Here is a 27,585-nt window from a genome sequence, read left to right as displayed (position 1 = left end):
ATAATTCAGCTGTGTTAGGGGAACATCTGCTCTCCGCGAAGAGATGGCAGGACCTGAGCTAGTATGCATGATGGAGGTGTTATGACAATAACTGAGGTTCTGATTAATACACAATGGGTCTGATCCTGTAAGGTACTACGTGCCTCCTGCAAAGGTGCCCGTCACCCTCCCAGAATTGAGGGTGCTGCTTGCAGCACAAGCAGGGGCTCAGCACACTTTGTGTGTTTGGGCCTGATGTGAGCGAAAAGCTGTGATGAAAAATGATGCATGTGCTCTAAACCACTTTGCTCCCACTTGCTGGGTCTATATGTTAATTTTTTTTAAAAAAAAAAGGTCAGCTGGATTACTAATGAGCAATTGACTTTAGAAGAGGAAAGCTCTATTTAAGTGTCGGAACACAAAAATACATCTAAAGCTGCAGGACGTGTATATATCCATCTCTATATATTGTGTGTGTTACGTTAAAAAAACCTATGTTCAAAGAACATTCAGTTTGCAAAGTTAAGCACTCAAAAGTTAGGAAATGCCAGAATGAAGGTGGTGTGTGCTACTTTAATTTGGCCCCTTTGTGTGTATGCATTAGGGTTCAGTCTTTAATTACAGGATCACATACCATTTTTTCCACAGGACTTCCGCCTTATTCAGTGCACAGAGTAAATCTGGCAAAGTTTTAAGCAACTGGAAACAGGTCTTATGGGACATGTCATGCAACTATATATATAGAAGATGCTACCAATTCTACCTATAACACAGATATATCATTTATTTAAAAATTACCTGTCCAATTTAAATGAAATCATTCCTAGGCTGAAAACTTGCACATCAGCTACCAATCCTAAGCAACGTTTTATGGCTGTGTTATAGATCCCCTCCAAAAAAGACGTTTATTGTACAGAAGAACTCACACAACCTCTGCTGAGAGGCTAAAATAGCATTGCTCTCCTGTCACAGGGAACAATGGGTTTAAAAATAAACAGACCTCATCTCCTTTGCTACCCCTTCTGTTTGAAAGGTAGGGTGAACATACAAGATGTTGGTTTCTTTGACAAAACTATAGCTGAAAGCAGGTTTTGTCAAAAGTCTAATAAATCTATGTAGATATTGTTTGTAATAACGTAAATGATTTTCAGTGGCTGAATAGAGGGAAGGAGGGCAGCATTTTCCCATCTTCTGTTTGTGGTATATTTATCTTCATGGAGAAAATGGTAGCGGTGGGATTTAATTTTCTGAATGAATGTCTCTAAGCTCCCCATACCTTCGGGGCTTATAGTCAGGTTGGATCCAATGACAGAAGAGTCAACATTATAAGCCTTTAGAGATGTCTGAGTGGTTTGTAGCTAGTCTCAAGTGGGTGTGCTTTCAGAACACAGCTACCACAGCTTACATTAGCAGCTGAAGAGACTTTGTCTGTTACCGATGCCCTTGGGTGACCTTTGACCCTAGCAACTTCACTCTGTAAAGATCTGAAGGTTGTGTGACCAGAGTCCTAGGAAATGGAGAGGTCCATTGTGTTTTAGAGAAAGAGGAACACAAACATGGTGTGTTCTCAAGGGAAACAAAATGAAATGGAAATAGCAGTTCCAAAGTTAGGGGAGGGGGAGGGGAAATGCGGGCACACGTGCACACACACACACGCGCACAGATAAACGTACGGTTTTCACAAACTTCTCTCTTTTCTTAAGTTCTTTCTGTAGCTGGAGCACATGATGATCATTATATTTACAGGCTTGCTAAGCACAGTTGGAAGGTTTGGGTTCTTAATCGAGGATACTCATTCCCTAGTGGTTCTGCATTTCTTAGACTCCCTTGGCTTTTGCAGAGCATTAGACACACTCAGCAGCAGAGCGGCTGACCTATGTCCACAAAAAAAAAAATCACCCCCTAACCTCCTAACCAACATAGCTATGCCAGCAAAACTAAGCCCGGCCCTAAGCAATTAGCACTCACAGCAACCCTGAGAGGTAGGTATGGAAGCATCATCAGCCCAGATTGCACCTGAGACTGGTGAAGTGAGCAGAAGGGCCACAGAGAGTCGCCCGTGTCAATGTCACATAGCATTTAGGAGCTGCTGGCTCCAACGGCTCTGCTCAGACCAGTTGCTCACATGGATCTCCTCATAACCTAAACTGGAGATGCTGATGCAGCACCTACTCTACTGCAGCGACACCCTGATTCCCAGCTGGGCCTGAAGGCATTGCTGTAATACAACTAACCAGTATCAATAAAGCCACCTGTACCCCTCCCCGTTTGGTCTCTGAGCTCAGCTCAGTGCAGGGACAAATCTGGTCCAACACACTTTCTAATCCTAGTCAAGTTCCGTGTTCAGTGTTAACAGGAAAAGACTCTTGAACATTGTCACGTGACTAACATGTGATGTCACAATCATTTCCACTCTGGCTTCTAATAGGGGCATAGAAGCAATGAATAATTAGCAGGTCACTTACTATGGGAGATGTCCAAGGCAGGTTACTCTCCACTTGAAGAAATGAAACAGTGACTTAGCTGGCACCTAATAAACATGAAGCAAAGCTCTGTTGACCTTCTTTATTAAATGTATCTCTAATGCTGGGTGCTCTGAATTTGGCCTCAAAGGTACTGCTGGTCCTCCTCTGACCAGTGTTATCAGAGGGTGCTGTGAAAGATATGTCTGTGTATCTGTAGACATAATAGAAAGAGCTCCATCTGTAGGCACAGAAGACTATGTAGCATCTATAAATTAGAAGGTTCAATAAAGTGAAGTGCTGCACATGGCTTCCTGCATGCTTTGTGCTCTGGGGAGGAGAGAAGATGACACAGTCCCTGCCTGTTTTCCTCCCGGGACTGTAGGGCTCCACATCGTGTCCTACTCAGGGGCTATGGTTAAACACCCTGATCTACTGCTTAGCATGTGAGCTTTTCAGAGCAGGACCAGCATCTTTTCCTGTGTGTACAGCTCCAAGCACACTGTTGGCACTGAAAAAATTATAAGTCGCCCCCCCCATCATGATTTTTCAACCAATCTTATGAGATTACAAAAAAACAGAACAAAAAAGCAGAAATGCTGTAATTATTACATATCAAGGAATGCTGCTACATGGCAGGCGGTCATGTGGCTACCAAAACTGTTGGTGGTATGATAAGTGATGGACATAAATTACCCTGTGATGGCCATAAATTGAACATCCAACCAGACCATCTGAAGGACCTAGCTAGAGATTGATCTGGGTGGTGCTTGATCTGCAAGAAGGCTAGATACTTTTGGGATTTGCCTTGATGCTAGTGACTAACGAAACCTGAGATTCTGATGTGATCTTTTGATTCCAGAAAATTGAGCTTGAATAAAAACCCCAAATAGTGTGAGCTTTGTGATAAAATGGTGAGAGTTGGCAATAGGGGAATAATTCCTTTCTTAAAACTCCAGAGATTGTATACCAGTTTGCTTCCATTGGCTTCAGGCCCTGCTGTTCAGATAATCCACCATGCCTCCAAAGACACAGAAATATCTTTAAAAGCAATCCTCTTTAAAAAAATATCTGCCGTGCATTTATGGGAGCATTTTGGAGATTATTTTATATTCACAAATGTTAAAAAGGCGAAAGAAAAAACACAGTGGGTGAAGAACCCACCAGAGGGGTCTAGTTTATTTTCCTGCCAGCATTTTGGGGAATTATGGGCTGAGATTGTCAGGGTCAGTGTAGCAAAATTGAGAGACTTTATGAAAGACAACCTGAGGGATCCACCCCTTGATTTTGCAAAATACAGCAGGAAGTTAGAAAAATCTGTTCACGCTTCCCTGTATTGCCGCCGCTGAGTTCATACCCTGAGCAGAACCTTTGGCTGATGAGGCAGGAATCTGATCGTAGAAATCTAGGGGGAGAGTCGGGAAAGAGCAGCAGAGACCCCTCTGTTTCTGAAGACCGACTGAGAAGCACTTTCCAGCATAAGACCACTTTTATCCCATTGTTTCTCACAGTGATTAATCCATCTAAAGTGCTCCGCTGAACATAGCCAAGGGCAATGCAAGAAAGAAGCAGTCTGGGCTCCCCCGCCCTGAGTGGGCTTCCCAAATATTGTCTCTGGTCTCCCTGTGTAGTTAGGAAACCTCCTTTGCTCATGACTCCTGAAGAAGCACTTGTATAGTCACAGCATCTTTCTCAACTTTAGCTTCTCTTTTCAGCGCGTATTCAGATTAACCCTTTTGTCCCATTCACATCCCCTGTCTTGAGTGTATACTGTGGATTGGCTGGCAGTGACCCTCCGGATACGATTATCATGATTTATTAGCATCCTGGTAGTGCCTAGAGGCCCCAGTCGTGACCAGGGCCCCCTTGATCATCCTAAAGTTTAGCCCCAAAATATTTGCTATTGATCCCTTTTATGCAGCTGTATTTTGTAGAGTTTTTAAAGAGCAAACGTGACCGGTGTATTTCTACTGCAGGCCCATTCATGCATCCAGCTGATCATCTCAATGGGTCCAGAGTCAAATGATCAGGGTCATATGCGTATGAAAGCATGGGTTGTGTTGCCAGCTATTCTCTCTACCTCTTTAGGGATTTCACACTTTCTATCCTGTTAGGCTGCCTACCGTTTACTTAAAGGCTGATTTTTTTTCTTCCCTGTTTCTGTGTCATCTGGATTTAATCGAGTTAGAAGATTTTATGCCTAAAATTGCATTGTTAACAGCAAGTGTTTAAATTTGAACCAGCGTAGAATCCTCCAAATCTTTGAACCCCACTCTAGTGTCACATACCTAAACCCTGCTCCGGCTGCATAATTGTAGTTTGCAGGGAGGGGGCCGGGACTGGAGTGAAGGGGGTTGGAAATTGGGGGCTTTTTTGCTTCCTTGAAAGCTTCCATTGCTATTTTCAGAACCACAAACAGATGCAAATGTCTCTGCAAACATTGCACAATGCCATTCAGGGAGAGTACAGCCTTTCAGGGTCTCTGAATAGCCCTTCAAAGCAAGTCTAATTAGGATAAGTAGAGGTAATAGGCCCACTTGGGTTTTTTCCACTCTAATTTTTCTCCCCTTCAAGACTCTTTCTGGGGCTGGTGGGGATGAGGGGGTAGGTGAGATGTACCCTGGTTCAGTTGCTTGTGCTAACAAATGCAGGCCTGCACGGGGCAGGAGATGGAAATCAATCATTTGAAAAATCTCTTCTATTTTTTTTCCTGGTGAGATGTATGGCAATGACAGCAGCAGCAGCATCCTGGGTTGGGGGCTACACATTTCAGCTAGAGAAAGGGGGAGGGAAGGGGACTAAAGAGAGGCTGGAGCTCGTGTCATTTGGAACTTTAGTAAGTGAAAAAGAAAAGCAGAAGGTATAGGCTGAATACTTGGGTAAATCAGTAATAGAGCTAAAGGGGATATGCCTGTAGGGAATATGTTAGCATAAAAGAGCTTTAAGAGGGGCCATTCATACTGACAAAGGGAGATTTGAATTGCTGCCTTCACAATAGCATGAAAGGACGGGCTTGGGGTGTTCTGAAACAAAGTGGAAATCATACTGCCCTGAACGGCTCTAATAAGCTTTTAACTATTTTACATTATGGCATTACCTCTCCTCTTTTTTTTTTTTTTTTTTGTGAGCAGAGTGCCAGGCCCACTTAGAAGTGTGATTTATTCTTTTCCCTTCATGGTAACTTTGGAGACAAATGGACAGGGACTCAAAGGCAGTAATTCAGCGTTTTCAAAAGTAAGCAGGGGGAAATGTCATCATTCCTGAATGCCTCCGAAAAGCAGACTTGTGCATGGCCGTCTCTGATTTATAATGCGAGGAAGAAACCTTCACCACGTCAGGGGAAATTATGCTGAAGGCTTCCTTCTCCTTTCACTGTGCAACCGATCTGACATTTCCATTTCCAGTTTTGTTAGGCTTGTTGCTAGCCATTTAATCAGGCAAATATTGTGCTGAAACATCATTTAAATAGTGTTACCAGGTAGCTCAGGTGATTTTTCGGGTGCATCTGAGAAATATAGAGGTTGGTATATCTCTGATCAGAGACCCACATTTTCAGGCTTGCAGTGTCTGAAGTTAAACGGCTAAATCCATATTTAGGGACTTAAATATGGGGACTGATTTACAGAGGTGCTGAGGATTCCCAGCTCCAATTGACTTGCCTAGGAAGGGTGCTACTGCTCTCACTGTCTGCCTGCATGTCAAGAAAGCAGACAAAAATTGTGTCTCCATGTGAGACACTTTCTCCTCCATCTGCCCCCAGGATGGCACAACTGAGCCATTAAAGTCCATCTTGTATCACAGCTGCACCTTCCTCAGGCGGGTCTGCTTCAAATTCAAGAAGGCCAAAGTCTTCCCATTCACACTCATTTCTATTGAACAGAATTTGTTCAACTCAGAACCTGAATTAATTCCTGATTGCTTCTCGGAAATGCCATCTGAGTGCTTTGACCTGGTTGGTGAAATATCAGGGGATGAAATCCTGGTCCTGCTGAAATCAATTGGAGTTTTATCATTGACATCAGTTCGGCCACTTTTACACCCCAGTTCTCTGTATCCACAATTTTACCCTGTGAATGTTGTGTGTAAGTATTTAAGTGAGTGGGAGGAAGCCAGAAGGGTTTTCTTCTAGGTCTATAATCATTTCCCATTGTTTTTAGCTGCAAATGAGTTCTTAGATCTTTCAGAGCCTTTGGGGGTGACTGGGAACAAGAGGGTGCCAGTCATTCTTTCCCCTAAGCGGTTCGCATTTGGCTTCCTAAGCAAGCCCAGTGTTTCCTCAAACGTTATCAACATGTCAACTTCTATGTATGTACTAAACAGGATGTCCCAGGAATGGCAAATGCACAAAAAGATAACAGCTACTCAATGATGATTTACTTTGTCTGAGTCTTTGACACATAAAAAAATGAATTATACAACCATGGGCAAGTTTCTGATCTCAGTTAGTGAAGTCAAGGGAGTTACTATTGATTTCTGCTGATGTGACTGAGGTCTGAGTAGGCCCGCAGTTTCTTCTTTCCCTGCACATTGTATGTATACAAAATTATTTCATAACATTTCTTGTTAACGTCGGCTCTGCCCAAAGATATCTGAAGACAGTGTGGAAAGATCACGCTACAGAGAAACATTGTGTTAACAAGTATCAGGCATCTTTTCTGTTTCTGTCTCATCTGGATTTAATGGACTTAGAAGATTTTATGCCTAAAATTACATTGTAATTTTCACTCCGTGCACCTGAAGAAGTGAGGTTTTTTCACCCACGAAAGCTTATGCCCAAATAAATCTGTTAGTCTTTAAGGTGCCACCGGACTCCTTGTTGTTGTTGTGCTAACAGATCTCCATTAAAGATAATGCGCCTGATCCAAAGTCCACTGAAGTTAATTGGAAATTCTCCTACTAACCTTCAATGGGTTTTGGATCAGGCCCAAAGTTGGGGAAAGAAATCCAGAATCCATGCTGTCACAGTGCACTCGACTCAGTCCTATTGTTCCTAGGTGTTCCACGGCAACATAGGGCTCTGTCAGGGAGTTCCAGAACACTGAAACATGTTACATGCCACAGGAAGAATGTCTAACCATCAAAAATGTGTTAAGCAGGTGAATGGACGCACATTAGTTGTGCATTACTGTGGGTAGTACAGTATTAAGAGTTAGGTAAGGTGTGCAACATCATAAATGTTGTTGGGCCCAATTTATAAGGAGAACATGTACTGCAGCATCTATGTACCGAACTCAGCTCCTCCTTGCTTTGCAGGATTTGTCTAAACTGTAAAGTAATGTTGGTGTAACTGACCTTTCTGTGTCGACACATCTAGCAGGACTATTTTAACGGCGGAAGAGGAGTGGGATTTTATTTTATAAAGAAGTTTTGCAGAAACGAAACATGTATAAAGATGTTCTGCAGAAAAGATCAAATAAACACGTTACATCATGAATAGAAACTTTATCGTTTCACGTGTGTTTATTCTAAAGGAGCTGCCACCTTTTATTTTCAATGCATTTTACCAGTAGTGTAACTGACTCTGTAAAGTTCATCTTATCATCAGTCCAAGGGATTCAGATATTGCTGCTACATGCAGGTGCAAGCGTGCCTACTAATTTATCTTAACTGTTAAAAAAAAATCACATCTGTTTATCTCTGGAGCCTGGGTGTCTAGAATTTCCATGATATTTATCTCATTCCTCTCCGAAGCCCCTTTAGCAGAAAACACACACGGTGCTTCCACCAGCCCAATCTGAATGTGTGCAGCTGCTCCAGCCTGTGCTTGATTGACAATTCTTTTTGCCAGGCTGATGCATCTGATACGCTCCTGTGAGTCTCCAAGCATCTGAACAAGTGCTTCCCGTTTAGTATGTGACAGAGAGAGTGCCGCAGGTGATGATCAACATCAATTCAGGTAACATGGATCCTTCTTCTCCAGGACCACTCAGACCTAATTAGCTGCCTCTTGACTTATCAAGAGGTCATTGTTGCTTCATGGCAACAGTATATTTCTTGGAAACATACATCTATTTTCATTACAAATAGGAGGGAAGGAAACTGTACCACGTGAAAAGATTGATTAAATACTAATTAGCTGCTTTCTTAACCTATTAAAGAGCTTCAGTGATTTGGATAAACAAGACATTGTATCACTTGCTCTTCTGGCCAAGCAGTGGGTAATTTAAAAGGAATATCCATTACTACCGCGGTGACGGGGAAGTTTTACTTCTTAAAACTGAAAAGGATGGGCATGTGTGGCGGGGGAGGGGGTGCTGGTATCTGGGTAGGAAAAACATCATTTCTCATAATATTATTTTATACAAGGAACGTAGACACCCAAGTTTGAAATCTGAAGCCAATGAACTATGTAAATAGCTTGTACAAGGTTATACCATGTGACAAAGAAAGAAAGAAAAATAAACTATTTCTTCTATCTGGGGGAAAAATTATATCCAGCCACTTATAGATGCCTGTCGTCAACACATCACAGTGCCATTGTATCTAGGCAAAGTAATTGGTAAATTTAAATGGTTTCCTTTGAATTCCAGGGTGCAAACCGCAAAGTGACAGAGGCCAAAGTGAGATTTGTCTTTTCAGTTTCATATTTAGACCTAAATTGCATGGAGGCTGCTTTCCATTCATTATCATGTAAAGTGGCAATACAAAAGTCCAATGAAAAATATTTTTATTTTATCAAAAGGAAATATTTTTATGTGGAAATTTAAATGACAAAAGGCTTTGCAGTAAAATCAGTTCAGCTTTCACATGCTGTTGATAATTTTCATTATGATTATTATTGTTGGTCCTACCTTTCCCACGCTCTCCCCAACATGCCTTTCTGAATTAGTTGCTGGTGATTCACATTTAATATGGCCAAACTGAGCTCTTTTTATTTTTTTCTCCTTAGAGTCATAGAACTGAAGGTCAGAAGGGACCACCAGAGTGTCTAATGGGACCTCCTGTTTATTACAGGCCACGACACCCACACACTCAACCAAACAACTGACATTAGACAAGTGGTGGACAACCTGTGCCACTTCCCGCAGCTCCCATTGGCCAGGAACGACAAACCACTGCCACTGGGAGCAGTTGGCGGCCGTGCAAATGTAAACAAACAGTCTGGTGGCCCACCAGTGGATTACCCTGATGGGCTGTGCGCGGCCCACCACTGCATTAGACTAATGTATCACAGCTCTCAGGAGACTAAATCATGTGCCATGGACAAAGAATAAGAAGGAGTGACGTCCTTACTCCTCTTTTCATTGTTTTTGACAATACCCACAATCCTTCCTGTCACTGAGGATGGCCACCTTTGCGTTGCCTCTGACTCTTTCCTTTCCTCTCTGCGCACCCAGGCTGAAGCCAGATGTTCCCAGAAATATGGAAAAATCTTACCCTTTCTTTCCTGATGGCCAGATCACGTGTCTGTGCCCTGATCGTCTCCCTGCTTGATTTCTGCAACCTCTTCCTCTCTGGCTTTCTTAACACCTGTATCGGTCCCCTTCCTTGTTCAAAATGCTGCTGCTAAAATTATCCTCTTTACTTATCTGTGAGGATATGTCACCATTGCCCTTGTAATTCTGCTGCTGGCTTCCCCTTGACCACTGTGTCGAGTTTAAACCTCATATCTGTGTCCTGTGCAGCTCCATCCTTGCCAGCATCTAAGATCTTATCCCTTACATTCCTTCTCATCTGCCTTGCTCTACAAGCAATGCCAGCTTTGATGCGCTGTTTATTTCCATCTTTAGTTCTATTCCTGTTTTGTGCCTCTTTCTGTGCTGCTTCCTGTGCATGGAACAGCCTATCAATCCCTCTGTGCTAAGTTCCCACCTCTTCCATCTCTACCTGTCTTCCCCTAGTCTTTATACTAAGGTCTGGAGTAAGTTAGAACAGAAGACTCATAAATAAATACATAATCCAAGATAATTCCCTTTTCTGGGTGTTCCAGTGCAAGTTGTTTTCTTTGCATCATTGCTGTGGGTTGGGGATCTATCCATAGAGCCTCTAAAGTACAGGGCACATGGTCACTCCATAACACATTTTTATTCAACTCCTAGGACATCTGTGAAACTCACCACAGGTGAATGTGGTGGGGTTGGCTCTCTGGCAACCCTAATTCTTTTTCTGGGAGAAGAGCTTTAGGGATCATATGTCCAGAACTGGTGATGACCAAACAGGCCTGGGATCATTGCTGGAATGATGGGGAATTATATATTTTCTGCTTAATTTGGTTCATGGCTGCCCTTGGTGGTTGGAACAGCCATGATGTCTCAATTCAGCATTCCAAAGACAGCTAATACTCATGGTTATGCCACTTAGCTGCAGCCTTTGCACTCTTTCCCTTAGGCCTGTGTGTAGTAAGACATGTCTTCTTTTTTATGGTGTATCACAGCACTAATGCTTTCCCACCTTGGAGACTGCTCTGACTTGTGAGGTTTAATTAACTGCTATTTGTAAAGTGCTTTGAGGACCTCAGTTGAAGGTGCTATGTGGGAGTAAAGAATCATCCTCATCCCATGGAATTCCAGAGATGTCCTTAGTGGGAAGTCAGGTCCGTCCAATACTGTATGCAGAAAATTTTGAGCATCTTTGTGGTTGTTAGGTACTCAGTAGTTTGTACATTAGACGCTTCTTGAAGAATAGCCAATCTAAAATGTAAGCAAGATACTGACTTCAATAGAAGCCGAGTGAGCCGAATGCTGCATGCTGTTGAAAATCCCACTCTGACTACCCAGCAAGGCTGTGTACAAACACAATAATTTATATTGGATTCCAAATGGAAGACTAGTTTAAAACCTGCCAGATGAAGGAATGAAATGCCTGATCAAATGACTGCTGTTCTAACTTTAGATTAAAAGTCGACATTGCAGACGTTTCTGTTGGTGTTAGTGGCAAAAAAGGTTTGTGTAATGACAGCTGATTTCTGACATCTGCCATACTGAGAGAAGTAAAATAAGTTGTTTGTTTGTACAAATTAGTCCAATTAACTCGTACAGATGGAACTTAATCCGTTATTTGTGCAACAAATCATTATAGTCCATAATAGCCTGGGATTGCCATTAGGTGGCTTTAAATGCTTTCTTAGAAGGCAATGTTGTGAAATCTTCAGGTAAAAATCACCTGGAATGTTTAGAATGTAATAATCCAAGAAAAAGCTAGTGAAGTCTTGACCAGCCTGCCAAATCTGTGTTTGGGAAATATTCACAGACAGCAGCAGCCTTATAAGCTTAAATGAATAATTAACAACATTCCGCAAGCACGAAGCAAAGCAATCAAACATGGTTGTTACCGAGAGTCATATACAGATATGGGCCATTCCTTCCCCTGAACCATAAAGGGTCATTTGAGTTAGGATGGGGTCGGGATGGAAATTGACTAACTGAGTGAGCTCTGGGCACGAGGCCTGTGAGGTAGTTCCGGAGATACACTCCACAGTTTCTGAGGCTTTTCTTCTCAGCTGCAGCAGATGGGGAATATTAGAAGTTCCCTAGGAATACACTAGACCATTATTATTACTTATTATTTGTACTCTGGTAGCATCTCCGGGCCCAATCCGTAATTAGGGCCTCATTGTGGTAGGCGCTGTACAACCATGTAACTGGAATGTAGTCCCACTCCAGAGAGATCACAATATGTGAGCTCATGATTGAGGCATGGCCTCCCTCTTAGCCCCATATTCTCCACTAGCTCAGCCAGGCTCGTTGTTGTCCAACTGTCCTGTTTTATACTAAGTTATGGCCATCATAAATGTTGGATCATGAAATGGGTTATGGAAAGTGTTAACCCTCCTTTCCCCACTTCCCTCTCTCCCCCAGTTATTTCAAGTTTCCTGCTCTTCTTTTTTACTGTCTCTCTTCTTCACATTGAATCCTGGTGACTCAATTGAAAGGCCTGTGTTCTGCAAGTGCACATGGGCAACTTTAAGGTATGCGAGGAGTTATCCTTGGATGCGTTCAGTTAAGATGAAAGGGGAACCTACCTGGCCTTAAAATAAAACATACACGTTCATAAAAGTCAAAGAAACAGGGTCTGATCCAGCACCCACAGAAGTCGATGGAAAGATTTCTATTATCTTCAGTGGAGGCTAGACCCAGCTCATGGTATTATGCCAATGAAAATATCCTCATTCACTACGATAGAAGGACCAAACTCAAAATCTCCCCATTAGAAATCTTATAACTCTGTTGCCTTAAAATAATATAATAACTTGCTGAAATGTACAACCAGTACATCAAAAAACTATACACCCCTCCCAAACCCCAGAACTACAAGGGGCTCTATCCCCCCCGTCTTATGTAAGCAAAACTCCTATTGAAATCAATGATTAAAGTAAATGGGACACTGCATGAGCAAGGACTACTTGTTTGAGTAAAGCTTTGTGACTTTCTATGAGACTTAGGGACTTGTCTGAGTCACTTAGGCCTTGCAATGCTTTAAAAATCTGGGCCTAAGCACCTTCCATGTAAAATCAAGAGCAATACCAAAGTCCCTACTGGATCTCCTGGTGTTTGACACGTCTACCTTTTCAGGGTAAAAACTTTGTTTGGGTTAGAACCAGGGGCGGCTCTAGGAATTTGGCCGCCCCAAGCACGGTGGCATGCCGCAGAGGGCACGCTGCTGGTCGCTGGTCCCGCGGCTCCGGGGAACCTCTTGCAGACGTGCCTGAGGAGGGTCCGCTGTCCCGCGGCTCCGGTGGAGCATCCGCAGGTATGACTGCGGAAGGTCCTCCGGAGCCGCCTGCCGCCCTCCCTGCAAAATGCCGCCCCAAGCGCGCGCTTGGCGCGCTGGGGTCTGGAGCCAGCCCTGGTTAGAACACTAGATGAATAAGCCAGAAAGCTGAGTTACAAATGGAGTATACTTTTATTTTAAAAGAATCGACTCTAATTTAAGCAAGATGGGCTGACTTCTTTTATATTTCCAATAGTTTCAAAAGAGCTTTTATGCCATTTAGTTCAAGAGGAAAGTAGAAAAGGGATTAGTTGACAATGGACACTATTATCAGGGTGATAGACATTTATTTGACTTCATCAAATCAGTGAAAATCAGCAAGTGTTTCAATAACGCCCTGGGGAAATGATAATAAAGGAAAAAGTCCAGCAAAGTACAACAATCTAAAATTTTTGCATCCCCAAACTACCTTGCTGCACTGTACAGTTGGTAAAACTTCCCAATCCTTAGTGGCTTTCTCCTATAGATGATTTCTTGTGGATAGCATATGCCACCAATGAGAAAGCTCTTGATGCTGAAAATTAGTTCCCACCTGCTTCTGTCCTTATAATCTCTACCTACTATACAAATCAGTCTTAATGGATCATTAGAGCACCTGAGATCTATAATTATAGTATTAAATTTCATGTGCTTACAAGTACTAAGGCAGACTTTATTTTACAGATAATGTCGACAGAAAAATGAAATCTACAGCAGATTAGCATTAAATAAAAAGTCTTTATAAAGATGTTCTTGTTAATGGCTGAAAACCAAGCATTGTTTGAGATTCGAGCCATAAAGATGTACCAGGTTAGCGAGCAGTATACCAGTTGGCACCATGAAACACAGGAATTATAGAAAATATTGGACTTGTTATATAAAACCTAGATGTAGTTTTACATTCAGAGATGGCACAGATGTTCTTTTATAAAGGTGAAATGTAGCATGTGAATTATCTCAAGTGAACTATGCAATAATTTTCCATAAATTATGACTAATTAAATCCGCTTGCCAAAATTCTTATTTTACATCTGACTTCCTGACGAGAAAGCTTTAAAATGAAGATGTTAAGCAAATAAAATATTTATAAAATCATATTATCTTCTCCCTTGAAACTTTGTATTTTTGGTAACAAAATAATCCAAAGGTTTCATGTTGAAAAATGCCCAGAAACAGGGGTTGGGGATTTTTAAAAAATTATTCATGTAAAAATAAAATACACTTCTCCTTTTGTAGCATTTTCTCATTAACAACACATCTGGAAAATAGATCAGTCTCTCATTTCCTCATATTTTCTACATTTTGTACATTCGATGTATTTTCAGAGTCTAGTCAGTACAATCTTCCCCATTTCTTTTCCATTTTAAATATGGCACTTTTAGTTCTGGGCTTCAGAAGAGATCTGAGATCCAGAAAGTCAATATCAAAACCAGTTAAGAGTTGAGCAAGATATATGCTTCTGCTTAGTGGCAGGAAAGTGTTCTGAATCTGAGTGTATCAGAAGAGGAAGCCAAATTTCTAAATCGCTTGTCTGTCTTCTGTTTCTCTCCCTTTTTTCATTTGATGAGTCCGTTTTCCCATTAAAGCTGTGATCATTAAGGCCCTGATCCTGCAATCTGTTCTGCACAAAGTCTCCTGCCTGTGCAGAGCCCCATTGAAGTCAGTGGGGCTCCTTTTAGCTGTGTCCACCTGCACACATCAGCTAGCAGGGACTGGGGCCTGACGAATCAAAGAGTAGCATGCTGGATTTTTTCTGCTGGATTTTTTCATTCGTTTTCTGGCCAGATCCCTGTATGAGTGGGTGGTCTTATGATATGATTCTCAGGCATCTGTTCGTGCCAGTCCAACTTCTACAGCTAAATGGAAACACTTTTACCTTACTCCTAGATATATGTATAGACCCTATGTATCCCTCTCTATTGTTCTTAACTATATGAAGATGAAGTAAAATCTATAGAGATTCATATTAGTACAGAGGCCTGGACAATAATGCTGCTAGAAAGCAGTGTTAGGGTTCTAGCTATGGTTAAAATATAAAGACCCAGTTTTGTCAGGTGCCTGACACTTCCTTTGAGGGTACTTATATGGCCCTCATTACCATTGTATCTCCGCACCAACAACCGTTGACTATTTATCTGAATAACACCCCTCTGAAGTCGGGCTGTGCTCCCACCCTCATTTTACAGCTGGGACCTTGAGGCATAGAGAAGCTAAGTGACTTGCCCGAAGTGCCACAGGAAGTCTGTGCTGGAGGAGGGAATTGAACGCAGGTCTCCAAACCTCAGCCTAGCGCCCCATCCACTGCACCATCCTGCCTCTCTTCCTCACTGAAGTGCTGTTGACTAAAACGAGAGTTGAGGGGACAAAGCAACTCAGGGCACCGAGCCCTAAAGCTTAAACTACCTTTGTTCCAATGAGCAAAGTGGTTAACCAGGAGTTGTCTGGGTACATGTAAAAAGCAAATAATATGGTAAGGTGATGAAAATCCAGCCACACTCAGTGATCTTCAGGCCATACCTAACTCCAACTGAAGTCAATGGGGGTCTTCCAGTGGACTGCACTGAGCACTAGATCAGTCCCTTATTGATGAAAACATTCAGAAATTACTTTTGCATAATATTTTACCAGCTCCACTATTAAATATGAATATGAAGCATTTTCTCTCCCTTGCAAGGCGTGTGAAGAGGTTTTTATTTTATTTACAATTTTCTGATCACCAGTTACCTACTGTAATTTGGGATGTTGTAATCCAACTCTTGATCAATTCCCCAACCTGTTAAATTCATACAATCAATACAAAGACTGCTGTTGTAAAGGCAACTTGTTAAAGCCGGTTTCTGAATATAGGCATTTCATTTGATAGATCTATAGATTTCCTCAGGTACGTCCAAACCTATTAAAACCCTAGAAAGAACCATTCTCTGATTCATGTTAATGTATAAACTTATTTGAATCTTAATGGAGTATGCAGGTTCCATTACCTATTAGGAATATTAACATCACAGACTGAACTCTGGTGGCTATATTGCCTTTATATATTGCATTATGTCCGTAGATGTCTGCTTGCAGTTAAAAAAATACAAAGAATAGAGATGTTTTGAAGTTTCATCTTTTTTTCCTTTGAGATTGAAGTCCTGTGTCTTGGGACCCAGTGACTTTAGATGACCTTCCATCTCCATGAGTTGTACTAAATTTCAGCCCCTGGAGGCTACTCCATACAAAACCTCCCAGCTTTTAAGGGCAGGTGCAAAAAAATCTTCACTGCTTCATAGACCAAAACCTGTTACTGCCTCCAGAATTAAATTGTGCACAACCTTTTTATTCAGCAAGACACCATTAAGGGACTTGCATATACAGCGTGCATATATTTTTATATAAGCATAATGCTGCTATTGGGACTTACAAAAAGATACACTATTTGTGTATGTACATGAATACACACACTTGCATTTACTTGTGTTTATATATGTGTGTGTGTATATGTGTAATATATATATATATATACACACACACACACACACACTTACACAACAAAACCTACATTAAAAGAACATTATTTAAGTTGCAAAATCAAGCACTCAGAAGTTAGGAAATGCCAGAATTAAAGTTGCTTGTTACTTTAATTTGGGCCCCTTGTTTTTGGCTTATGATGGAGTCTTCAATTATTTGATCACATACGATTTTTTCCACATGACCTTTGCCCTGTTCAGTGCACATTAAGGGTGGTGCTCATTTAATGAGCAGCTATTTAATATTTTGTTTATCCTTGTTGTTCAATACGTGGCCCCAGGCCTTATTTACTGCACACCATCCAAACCCTGCTCTGAAGGTGGAATTATTAATTTCTTCATGGGCTTTTTTATGGTGCTCATCACTATACTATCTGAGTGCTCCACAGACTTTGATGAATGTATCTTCCCAACACCCTTCTGAGGTGAAGGTGTGGCATTATCTCCATTTTACAGATGGAGAGCTGAGGCACAGAGAGATCATATTCTGGTGCCATTCCAAACAAAAAAGGACATTAGTGCAATGGGGAATCTACTCCAATGAGTGAAAATGACTTTATGAGAGCACTCTTTCATGGATAGGGTAGGCTTAACCCACTGGAGTACCAGAACCACCACCATGTGATCCCTGGAAGCCAATGGGTCTCTGGTTGCTGATGAACTAAAAACACCCAAAATAATTCCACTCCAAAAAGAAATGATTCCAACTACAGAATTCCCATCTTCTCCCCAGAGCCCAGCAGGAAGACAATGCTGAGCTATGGATAAGGCACAGGGTTGCACATAGAAGAACAGGGTTTTATTCCTCCTTAGTGATTGTCCTTGGGCAAGTCATCTCAACTTCCCCATCTGTAAAATGGAAACAATGAGATCATCTCACTTTTGGGATCTGTTCAAGCCAAGGGGTGAGGGGAGCATGAAGACTTAAAGCAGGGGTCCCAACACGGTGCCCACGGGCGCCATGCCACCCGCCGGGGCATCTAAGTGCACCCGCATACTGGCTGGCGGATGAGCATCCGCCGAAATTCCGCTGACAAGCTGTGTCATCCAGAGGCGTCACCACTGAAATGCCGCTGATTTTCGGTGGCATTTCAGCGGCGACGCCTCTGGATGACACTGCTTGTTGGCAGTATTTCGGCGGCGACAACGCCTATTGATGTTGCGGTATTTCTGTGGTGACGCCTATTGACGTTGCCACTTGTCAGCGGCATTTCAGCAGATGCTCGTCCGCCACCACGGTCCTCTGTGACTCGTCATCTGGCACCCGCCAGACAAAAAAGGTTGGGGGACCACTGACTTAAAGCATCTAAGCATGATGAAAAGAAGCAAGTCAGCAAGTAGAGTTTTAGGTTACCCTCCCTCATCTGGAAATCTCCCTTCTTCCGTCCTCCCCACCCCACCACCACACACACTCAAATATAGGAGAAGCAAAGGGTGGATTTGCACAACCAATTATCTCCACACCCCAGTGGAGCAGAGACTGTGGAGGGGGAACAACCTCACTCACTATCAGTCTCTAGCTGAGAGCACAATAGTTCTGCGGCTGCTGTTGCAGAATCAGCCGAATAAATTGTTTCTCTTTTCATCCTCCACAGAAGAGGAATCTCGCCCACCTCTTTTGGTTGATTTAGACTTAACTACAGAAAAAGTGACATCCAATGCCAGTAAAGCTTTCCTTAAGCTATGGGTTTAGCATCATCACATCTAACCAGAGCTGCAAGCCTGTTGTTATGATACACTTAGGAATAGCTGTATTTGAATACTTCCTTCTATGCAATGGCAATAATCAACCTGGTCTCCCTGTTTCATTCAGTGCTGCATACAGCTGTCTACTGAAAAGCAATCGCCCTGCATGCTGCTTGGACCAGGATGCTAGTGTGTTTTTGGAATTTGTTTCCTGGTGTGTCTCCTGAGGGCTTAGAGGAAGAAAAGCCAGTGTTCTATCCCAGACACGTGCACCTACAGCAGGATTGGAGAGACCCCTTGCTGGAGTCACAAATAGAGGATTTACCCTGGCCTATAGAAATGGAATAAGCTCCAAAGCCAAAGGCTGAGCTGACTCCCTTCCAAGAGCCCTTCTGCATAATGAGAGCTGAACATCCGGCCGTGCACACCCTATGTTTGCTATTAAAGCAAATAGAGGGGGAAAGCGGAAATAATTTTCAAGCCCATAAATTTATTCCTCCGGTTTCCAAATAGGAATTGATCCATTTTATGCTCAAGTCCTAGGGCCAAACTTTCTTTCATTTGTTCTGCTTTCAAACACAGAGTCGTCTCAAACACCGTCTGCGGCATAAACAAGGGAAAATGAACCTTGCCCTGTAAGAACTATTTTGATGTTGCTCAAATAAATCCATAATCTAGTAAAAAAAAAATCAGTATTATCCACTAAATTGTGTTAGATCCAATATTCTGAGCAATTCCATAATAGAAGTTACATTCCATGGTTTTATATCGAGGGTCTGGTTGGTGGAGAGAGCAGAATCAAAACAAAATATAGTGGATAACATATTTGCACTTTATAAGAATGTCTCTGTATTGTACTCCAGTCTCTAACTCCCTGCATGCCCTCTTGGGTAAGTCAATGAGGGCCTGATTTTCTCATGCTCAGCACTCATGCCTGGGGTCAGATTTGCAAAAGAATTAAGTTCTCATTTAGGTGCCTCCGTAATGGCCAGCCTTTCCAAAACCCTTAGCACCCAGAAGCTCCCATTGTAATACTATGGCCAGATTTTCATTCAATGTGCTCTGGTCTTTCAAAAATTTGGCCTCAACTGTGTGTGCTGAAGCCCTTGTGAAAATCTGATCCTTAATTTGTCTGTGCCTTCATTTACCCTACGCTATAACAGGGATAATAATCCTTCCTTGCTTCCCAGAGATATTGTGAAGTTTAATGCATTATAATATTTATAAGGGGCTTTGAGATCTTTAGAGAAGGGTCTAAAAGTGCAATAGAGGGATGGATTTTTTAAAATTTCTAGATCATCTGTAACCCTCTACAGTGAACACCACAAGGCTAATGGTATGTCAGATGTCCTGAAACTACTCCTGTTTAAAAATTTGACAAATAAATTATTCCCGTGACCAAACCTATTTAAGAAAGTTAATTATCTGATTTAGAAATAACCATGTGTCGGCCAAAAAGCATCCTGCGGAGTCAGGATGACTGATTTGAGAAGAATGCAGCTTTTTCTTTGTGAGGACAAATAAGAATTCTGTTCTCTTTGGAAAGCCAAATGGAAACAAACACACACACACACACACACACACACACACACACTCCTGAATATATAGCAATAACAATATGTATCTGTTTCCCATATTACAGATCCTGGAAGATTCACATTTGCACTTTTTTTGTCCAATCTCCTAAGAGCTTAAAGCTCTTCTGATACACTGCTGAAAACAGAGCCTTCAAACCCACTGCTTCGGGCATCCACCTGTCATTTTCTGCTTTCTGCCCAACTGTCACATATTATTGATCCCTTTAATCCCTTTTCTTTGAAACTCTGTTGCCAGCTGATGTTTTGTTACACCAAAGGAAATTCTCCTTCCAGTGCCTGCACCTCTGCAGGTAGTGGCTTACTAGAAGCTAAACCAATGCAATCAATTTTTAATTTGGCTTAGCGTGAGCCTTAAGGGACAACATTTGTGTTCAATACAGGGAGGTGTATCCAAATTCTCCGATCTATGATTCCCGGATGGAGCATAGCTGAACATTTAGTTGTGATGTTACTGTTGTGGTCCAGAATTTCTTGGAAGGAAATACTTTTGTAATGCCCAACTCCCCACCCAGCACTGCTTTTGTGGAAGTAAAAGATCTGAAAAAAATCAAATCAATGCGCTGAAGAAATAAAGTATAAACGTTAAAAATTTTATTTACACCAAGTACAAATGTCTTTGTGAAAACCGACAACACAGACATAACAGAATAAAGCTCTTTATGTACAAAAATACAATTTTCATATGAATGAAACATCTTGAATAAATTAAACGAATACCAGGCCCAGTTGCTGAATACTCCGTGTTTAGTCCTACTCTTAAAGCGAGACGGCGGTGCTGGAGGTCAAGATCCATAATGCATGAATCTAGCGCCTTGTCTTGCCTCTTTAGGGGCTGATCCTGCCAGATGCTAAGCTAAGCACGCCTTGGGGGCGAGGTACTGAGCCCGCTCCGATGTTATTGGTGTCAAAGCGAGCAGTGTGCGCTGAGCGCCCGGCAGGGGGTGCTGTGCACCCGGCAGGATCAGCTCCTTAAGCCTTTTCATTGTATTGTCAGGGCGTTCAAACCAAATTTTCATGCTCATTTTTCTTCATTAGAGTTCTACAAATTGTAAAATTGACTTTTCACCTCGTCTGCAGCAGCAAATCTGTCCCTTTTCTTCTCCTTTCTAAATCATATTGAAGCGGGGGCGCCGGTCAGTGGGAAGGGAAGCAACAAAGGAGGGTCTGTGGAGTTCAGAAAAGTGCAAAGGAAGGGTGGGGTGGGGGAGAAACGCCCCCCCCCCATGTGAGCTGGCTCCTGCTGCCTTTGGAGCCAGGGGGCGGCTTGGGAAGGAAGAGCAGCTCACGCCCTGCCCTGCCCGTCCCACGGACAATGGCCCGCTGGCTGCAGAGGGACCCGGCCCTCTGCCTGCATCGCCCATCACAGCACAACCCCGAGAGCGGCTCGGCCCCGGCCCTGCCTCCCCGGGGGCGCCGCTGAACCGAAAGTGAAACCCCAGGGGGCGGTGCCGGCCCGCACGTGGGCGGGCTCACACGGCGGCGGGGTCCGCCGGGGGGTACCGGGCGCAGCACGGGCCGCTCCGCAGCAGCTCCCCGGGGAGGCCGTGGCAGGCGAAGAGGGGCTCGGGGGGCGCGTAGCCATAGTCCTCGGAGGTGGCCGGGCTGCTGGGGCTGGACGTGCAGGCGGACAGGGAGGAGGCGGTGGAGAGCCAGGAGCCCGCGTCGCTGCCGGGGCTGGGCGGGGCGGCGGGGCTCCGGTAGCCGGGCCGCGGCGGCGGCGGCGGGGCTTTGTGGTCGGCCAGGCGCAGGGTTTCGGAGAGGGCCCAGATGTAGTTGTAGGCGAAGCGCAGCGTCTCGATCTTGGTCAGCTTGGTGTCCTCGGGGAAGGTGGGCAGGACGCCGCGCAGCTCGTCCAGCGCCGCGTTGAGGTGGTGCATGCGGTTCCGCTCCCGGTCGTTCGCCTTCACCCGCCGGCTCTTCCGCAGCGTGTGCAGGGCCGCCTCGTTCCGCGCCCGGCAGCGGCCCCGGCGCCGCCTGCGCCCCGCCTCCTCCTCCGGGCCCGGGCCCGGGGAGGGCTCGGCCCGCGCTCGCAGGCTGCTGTCCAGACAGGAGGACACGTCGCCGCTGTTCTCCGCGGCGGAGTAGCGGGTCTCCGGGGCGGAGGGCATCCTGCGGGGAGAGAAGAGGGGCCATCAGTGCCTGGCACTCGGGGGAGGGCAGGCTGGACCCTTCAAAGCGGGATCAACCCCCCAGCGGGGCGAGCAATGGACCCCAAAACGAGAAAGTTAAAAAACAAAAACAACTATATCGAGAGGGGGAAACCAATCAATGGACTAATTAAAGGGCTCGATCTGGCTCCGTCTAGACACAGCAGCTCTCTGGGGCGTCTCGGTGTTGCATGGTACAGCTGGCTTTAGGGAGAGGCGTGTCTGTCTGCTTGGCCCCCATACTCACGTGCAAAGGCTCGGAGATGCAATCCGGGGGAGGGGGAGAAAGTTTCCAAGTGTGAGCGAAGTCAGGACCAACTTCGGCTCTTGGAGGCTCCCAAGAAAAGGGGGGTGGGGGTGGGGACACGCGACTGCTCTTGTCTTTGAAGTGATCTCGGCTGCTATCAGCTCGTGCGAGCCGTGAGTTTGGCACACGACTGGCCTCAGACTCCTTATATACCCTGTAAAACAATAGAGCCCCCCCTAGCCCCCCAGGCCTTGCGGGATGAATGAATCGGGGCATCAGGTCTGCCCCGTGCTGCACTCGCCTTCATTTACATAATTTATGCTCCAAGTGTCTGTTCTCTCCCCGGAGTGTGCCTATAATTACTGCTGGCCAATGGCAAGAGAGAGCTGCGTCTGAGACACGTGAGCTATCACTAGGCTAAGCCTACTTGTTTGAGCTTCATTAGTCTATTAAAGGGAACAAAGTGATTAGCCCTAGGGGCAGAGGCACAGTCCCGAAAGGATCCTTTGACAGTGGGGGGAGCTGATACCGTCTGGTTCAAACATAACATCCCCAGCAGCTTCTACAGGCTGGATGGGTTTCTGCGTCTTTCTTGAAGCCTATCCACATGTGTTAGGGGAGAGTGAATAAGATAGTGAAACAAGACAAAGCCATCATGAGATAAGGCAAGGCAAAGCTGTCCCTGTAAAAGACATTGAAGGAAAAGTGTATAAACCAAAGGCACATTTCTCAGGTAAAGTCAGCTTCTCATATCTCCAGAATTTAGGGCACTTGGCCTGGGTTTTCACATTCAGAGGTTTGGAGTAAACTGAAATCATTCAGTGATTTGAAAGGAAATGGGCAGCCTGGGTCTGGCTCAGTTGTGAAGGGATTAAACTTGTGTGGTTTTCAGTGAGAGCCAGGTTTAAATCTGACAAGCTTTTGTTAAGAGGTTGTTGAGGGGTTGGGTTTGTTTTTTTTTAGATGTTCCTGAACTGAGGCAGAGCTTTGCATTCTCTTCCACAAACCCCAATCAAGTGAAAATATGCTGTGGTGATACAACTTTCACTAACTTTAAGTAGTTTCTTCTTCTTTACTTTGGGTTTGACTTTACGCATGCCCTTTATTTTTGTCATATTTGGTGTTTAGCTAAAGTTTTTTAGGAGCTCAGAATGCTAGAAATTCCAGATTCCATTTATTTTATTAACCTATATATACATAGACATATATGTATGTATACATATCAACCTATTTTTTCTGACTAAAGAGACTTAATGATGGTTCCTTTAAAACAGAGTTACTTTTATTTTCTTAGCTACCCTTCAGATCCTTATACACAATGTACTTTTATTAAATACCCATTTTCTACTAAAACATATAATGTTGGCTGTAAGTTTTCACAAATGACTTGTAACATTGGATGGTTTATTTTATTTTTTTTGCCCAATTTAATTGCCTGAAAGAGGCCAGGTTTTCAGAGGGCAGGTAGTCAGCACTGGCTGAAAATCAAACTCTTTTATGTTTTTGCACCCCAAATCATTAGTGACGTTTAGGCCTTTGTTATGCTTAAATTCATGTTACAAGTCATTGACAAGTAATTTCCCCCTAACTTTAAATTTAGAATTTTCTCATACACAACTCCTTTTTGTGATTTGCTCCCATGTCTCTGGGAAGCAGGAAAAACTGACAACCCAAAGTTATATTTCTATTTGTACTTTATCAGATATGTGTTCATAGCAAATATTTTCAGGTTCAAAAATTAAAGACATTTCTGTTATTTACTGGGCTATTCCTTCTGCAGTTTTTGTTTGCTCTTTCTTTTGAGATTATCAATGGACAACCCACAAAATGTCACAAAGGGTATTCTTTAAAAAGATGGTTCACAAAGAAAAGCCTTAGGTGATAAAAGTTAGCTAGCCTGAATTTATAGACAGCTCTTCATATAGTATAGCAGCAGAAGTAGATTAGTATTTATTTTTCTTGTGACAGACCTTAGATATATAATGTAATATAAAATAAGGCCATTGGACTTGCCTATCTGAAAGAATAGGTCTAATTTTTGGCTGAAGAAGAATTGGACCTGCAATCAAAAGGATGATTTTAAGCCCCTGTTCTGCAAACCCTTACTCAAATAAGTAACTTTATGCACATGATTAGCCCCACTGCATCAGATTATTCATGTTCTTAAATTTTGCAGGACTGAGGTTTAGCTAGCAGTCAGATATTTTCAACAATGTGTCCAGTTTAGGCAGAAGAAAGGTAGGAAAGCATGCAGATTAGAGGTGACTGAATAATAAAAAGAGATTTGTGATTATTTTTGCTAATAAACATGCTGTACTACGGTACTGTGTTACTGTACCACTACTATTCATTGAAGCATATTGTTTGTTTGTGTGTATTCAAATGAGCACTGATTGATTTGTTACAATGTTTGTGATCTCATAGATTTTAGCACAACTGATCATTTGTCTGAAAAAATATGGTGGAAGGTCATTATTCATCAATCCTTATCCATCACTTGCAGTTTGTCATTCGTTATTATCTTGTTTAAAAAGTTTGTCCTCCAATCAGAGAGCAGAGAAAATACCATGTGCCTTATGCATCAGCCACATCCCATGAATAGCAAATAGTTGAAGTCAATGTTTCACAAACAACCTATAGGCTGAAATTTGTTTGCATAATCTATTCACTGAGTACTTTGAATAACGAATGCATTCACAGAATCAGAATTGGTTCATGAACCATTCGCAAACAGAAAGAAGTCTTAAATTTCTTGGATAATTTATTCCCAATGAATAATTCAACCCATTCTGTTGAAGGCAGTCTACTAATTCTGCAAATAAATTATCCAGCCAACAAAGATAATAACACTTACACCTTTTGAGCCTGCACTCATGGAAGCTGATTGCAAATGTCTCATTGACTTTTCTGAGCTCAAGGATAGGCCTTTGACTTGATGGAACTCCAACTATGTTCCTAGCATCTTTCTGGCTATTCTATTCCAATGCATAATCTTTGGTAGTAACCCTCACTCTTCAGATTTAAATGCAACTAATCTCTGAATATTTGTTTTTCTATAGTTACGTATTATGAGCTTTAAGAAGGCCTAGCACATGCATGTATTTTTTGGAACACCTTGCCTTGGCAAATCTTACTCTATTGAAAAAAATACTTGTGGTTGTTCCTTGAATATAAGGATTTTGGAAGCTGAGTTAGATCTTGAGTACCAGTATCCAGCGTGCTTTTCCAGCATTCCATTCCATAATAATTTTAGTTACTGAATTCTGGCTCCAGTGTCATTGTGCCACAAGATCTTTCAGTGCTATATTTTGATTCTATCAGCAAAATTATTGGTTTGAATTTGCAACAAATACAACTGGAATTATATTGTGCCACAAGTTTCAAGGGCTTGATAATTCAAAACCTAATTAAATTAATGGGAATGTTTCCATTCAGTGGACTTTGGTTTAGGCCACACTTGAACAGATGTTCTAATATTGTACTGAGTAGTGTGTGTTTAGTTTTAAAATGCTCAAAATGAGCCCAGACAATGTTTGATGGATACATTTCAGAAATCTGTAAATAAATACCTTGGGAAGATGAGAACATTTTGGTCAAGTGTCAGAACTTTTAGGAATTGAAAGAGCATGGATCATAGTTTGTAATTTAGGAATGATATAGCCGGCAGTTTGACAGTGTTTGAGATCACGTGAGTCAAAGAATGCAGCTATAAATAAATGTCAGACTCAGGGAAATTAACTTTATACCTTGGTGATGTATGCTGCAAGTGCCAGGAACCTAGAAGTGAAAAGTTTTGTCTCTTAATGACAGTCACCACAACCTGGCTTCTTGCTAACTTTCAGCCTTGACTGTGTGCTTTTAAAGGACAATTCTATTTGTAATTCCCCCGCAGACCCCCTCTTTTTATAGTCTGTGTACCTAAAGCACATAATAATTGCTGCTCTTTGTATACTTCTTTTACAGCATAAAAAAGATTAGTAACCAAGAGAATGACATCCTAGAAACAAAACAAATCCGTTCTAAAAATCAGTTTTAATTTATATTTAAAAATGACAAGAATAAGTTAAATCTCAGGAGCAGAGGAAGACCTGTTTCAGTGTTTCCCGCTATTGTATGAAAATGATTGATTAACAATAACATTACCCAGGTAATGTGGGATTTTGTCTCAGAGAGATTATTTGTAAATTTAGATATATGGTATGTATCATATTAATTTTAAAAGTACTGAATATTTGCACAACATCGGTTAAGATATATGGAGACTTAGGCAAATGTATAGAGTGTAAAAACAAAATAAAAGCCAGGAGAAATCATAGAAGTGTAGGACTGGAAGGTACCTCAAGAGGTCATCTGCTCCAGTCCCCTGCACTCAAGGTAGGACTACAGAATAACTAGATCATTCCTGGCAGCTGTTTGAGAAATGTTACCTTTTTATTTATACTAGGACTGTCAAGTGATTACAATTTTTTAAAATTGCGTGTAATTAATCACAATTAAAAAAATTAATCATGCGCTTAATTGCATTGTTAATAATAGAATTCCATTTATTTACATATTTTTGGATGTTTTCTACATTTTCAAATATATTGATTTCAATTACAACAGAATACAAAGTGTACAGTGCTCACTTTATATTTATTTTTATTACAAATATTTGCACTGTAAAAAACAAAATAAATTGTATTTTTCAGTTCACCTAATACAAGTTCTGGAGTGCAATCTCTTTATCATGAAAGTGCAACTTACAAATATAGAATATGTACCAAAAACCCCTGCATTCAAAAATAAAACAATGTTAAACTTTAGAGGCCACAAGTCCGCTCAGTCCTATTTCTTGTTCAGCCAATCGCTCAGACAAAGAAGTTTGTTTACATTTGCAGAATATATAATGCTGCCTGCTTCTTGTTTACAATGTCACCTGAAAGGGAGAACAGGTTTTTACATAGCACTGTTGTAGCCGGTATCACAAGATATTTACATGCCAGATGATCTAAAGATTCATATGTCCCTTGATGCTTCAACCACCATTCCAGAGGACATGTGTCCATGGTGATGATGGGTTCTGCTCGATAACGATCTAAAGCAGTGTGGACCGATGCATGTTCATTTTCATTATCTGAGTCAGATGCCACCAGCAGAAGGTTGATTTTCTTTTTTGGTGGTTTGAGTTCTGTAGTTTCCACATCAGAGTGTTGCTCTTTTAAGACTTCTCAAAGCGTACTCCACACCTCATCCCTCTCAGATTTTGGAAGTCACTTCAGATTTTAA

At 42.4% G+C, this 27,585-nt stretch overlaps 1 protein-coding gene and 1 long non-coding RNA gene across 2 annotated transcripts in view; one reads left to right on the top strand and one right to left on the bottom strand.

Annotated features, from left to right (window-relative positions):
* Positions 1-10,250, top strand: part of LOC120369755 — a 64,032-nt gene extending 53,782 nt beyond the window's left edge. The window contains exons 2-3 of the long non-coding RNA XR_005583380.1: positions 8,230-8,337; positions 9,331-10,250. This is a non-coding gene — a long non-coding RNA (uncharacterized LOC120369755). The remainder of the gene's footprint in view (positions 1-8,229; positions 8,338-9,330) is intronic.
* A 10,236-nt stretch (positions 10,251-20,486) lies between these two features.
* NEUROG1 (neurogenin 1) lies at positions 20,487-22,580 on the bottom strand. Its single transcript, XM_039483411.1, has 2 exons — positions 22,318-22,580; positions 20,487-22,032 (listed from the first exon to the last, which is right to left on the bottom strand). The coding sequence occupies exon 2, from the start codon at positions 22,029-22,031 to the stop codon at positions 21,393-21,395; it is 639 nt and encodes a 212-aa protein (XP_039339345.1). The 5' UTR covers position 22,032; positions 22,318-22,580; the 3' UTR covers positions 20,487-21,392.
* Between the last annotated feature and the right edge of the window lie 5,005 nt (positions 22,581-27,585).

This window comes from Mauremys reevesii, linkage group 8 (assembly GCF_016161935.1).
Source record: "Mauremys reevesii isolate NIE-2019 linkage group 8, ASM1616193v1, whole genome shotgun sequence".
NCBI lineage: Eukaryota > Metazoa > Chordata > Testudines > Geoemydidae > Mauremys > Mauremys reevesii.
This window is presented reverse-complemented; position numbering and strand designations above follow the sequence as displayed.

What these genes read in the sequence shown, in the direction of transcription:
- NEUROG1 (XM_039483411.1), bottom strand. Translation starts at nt 22,031, where the DNA reads ATGCCCTCCGCCCCGGAGACCCGCTACTCCGCCGCGGAGAACAGCGGC.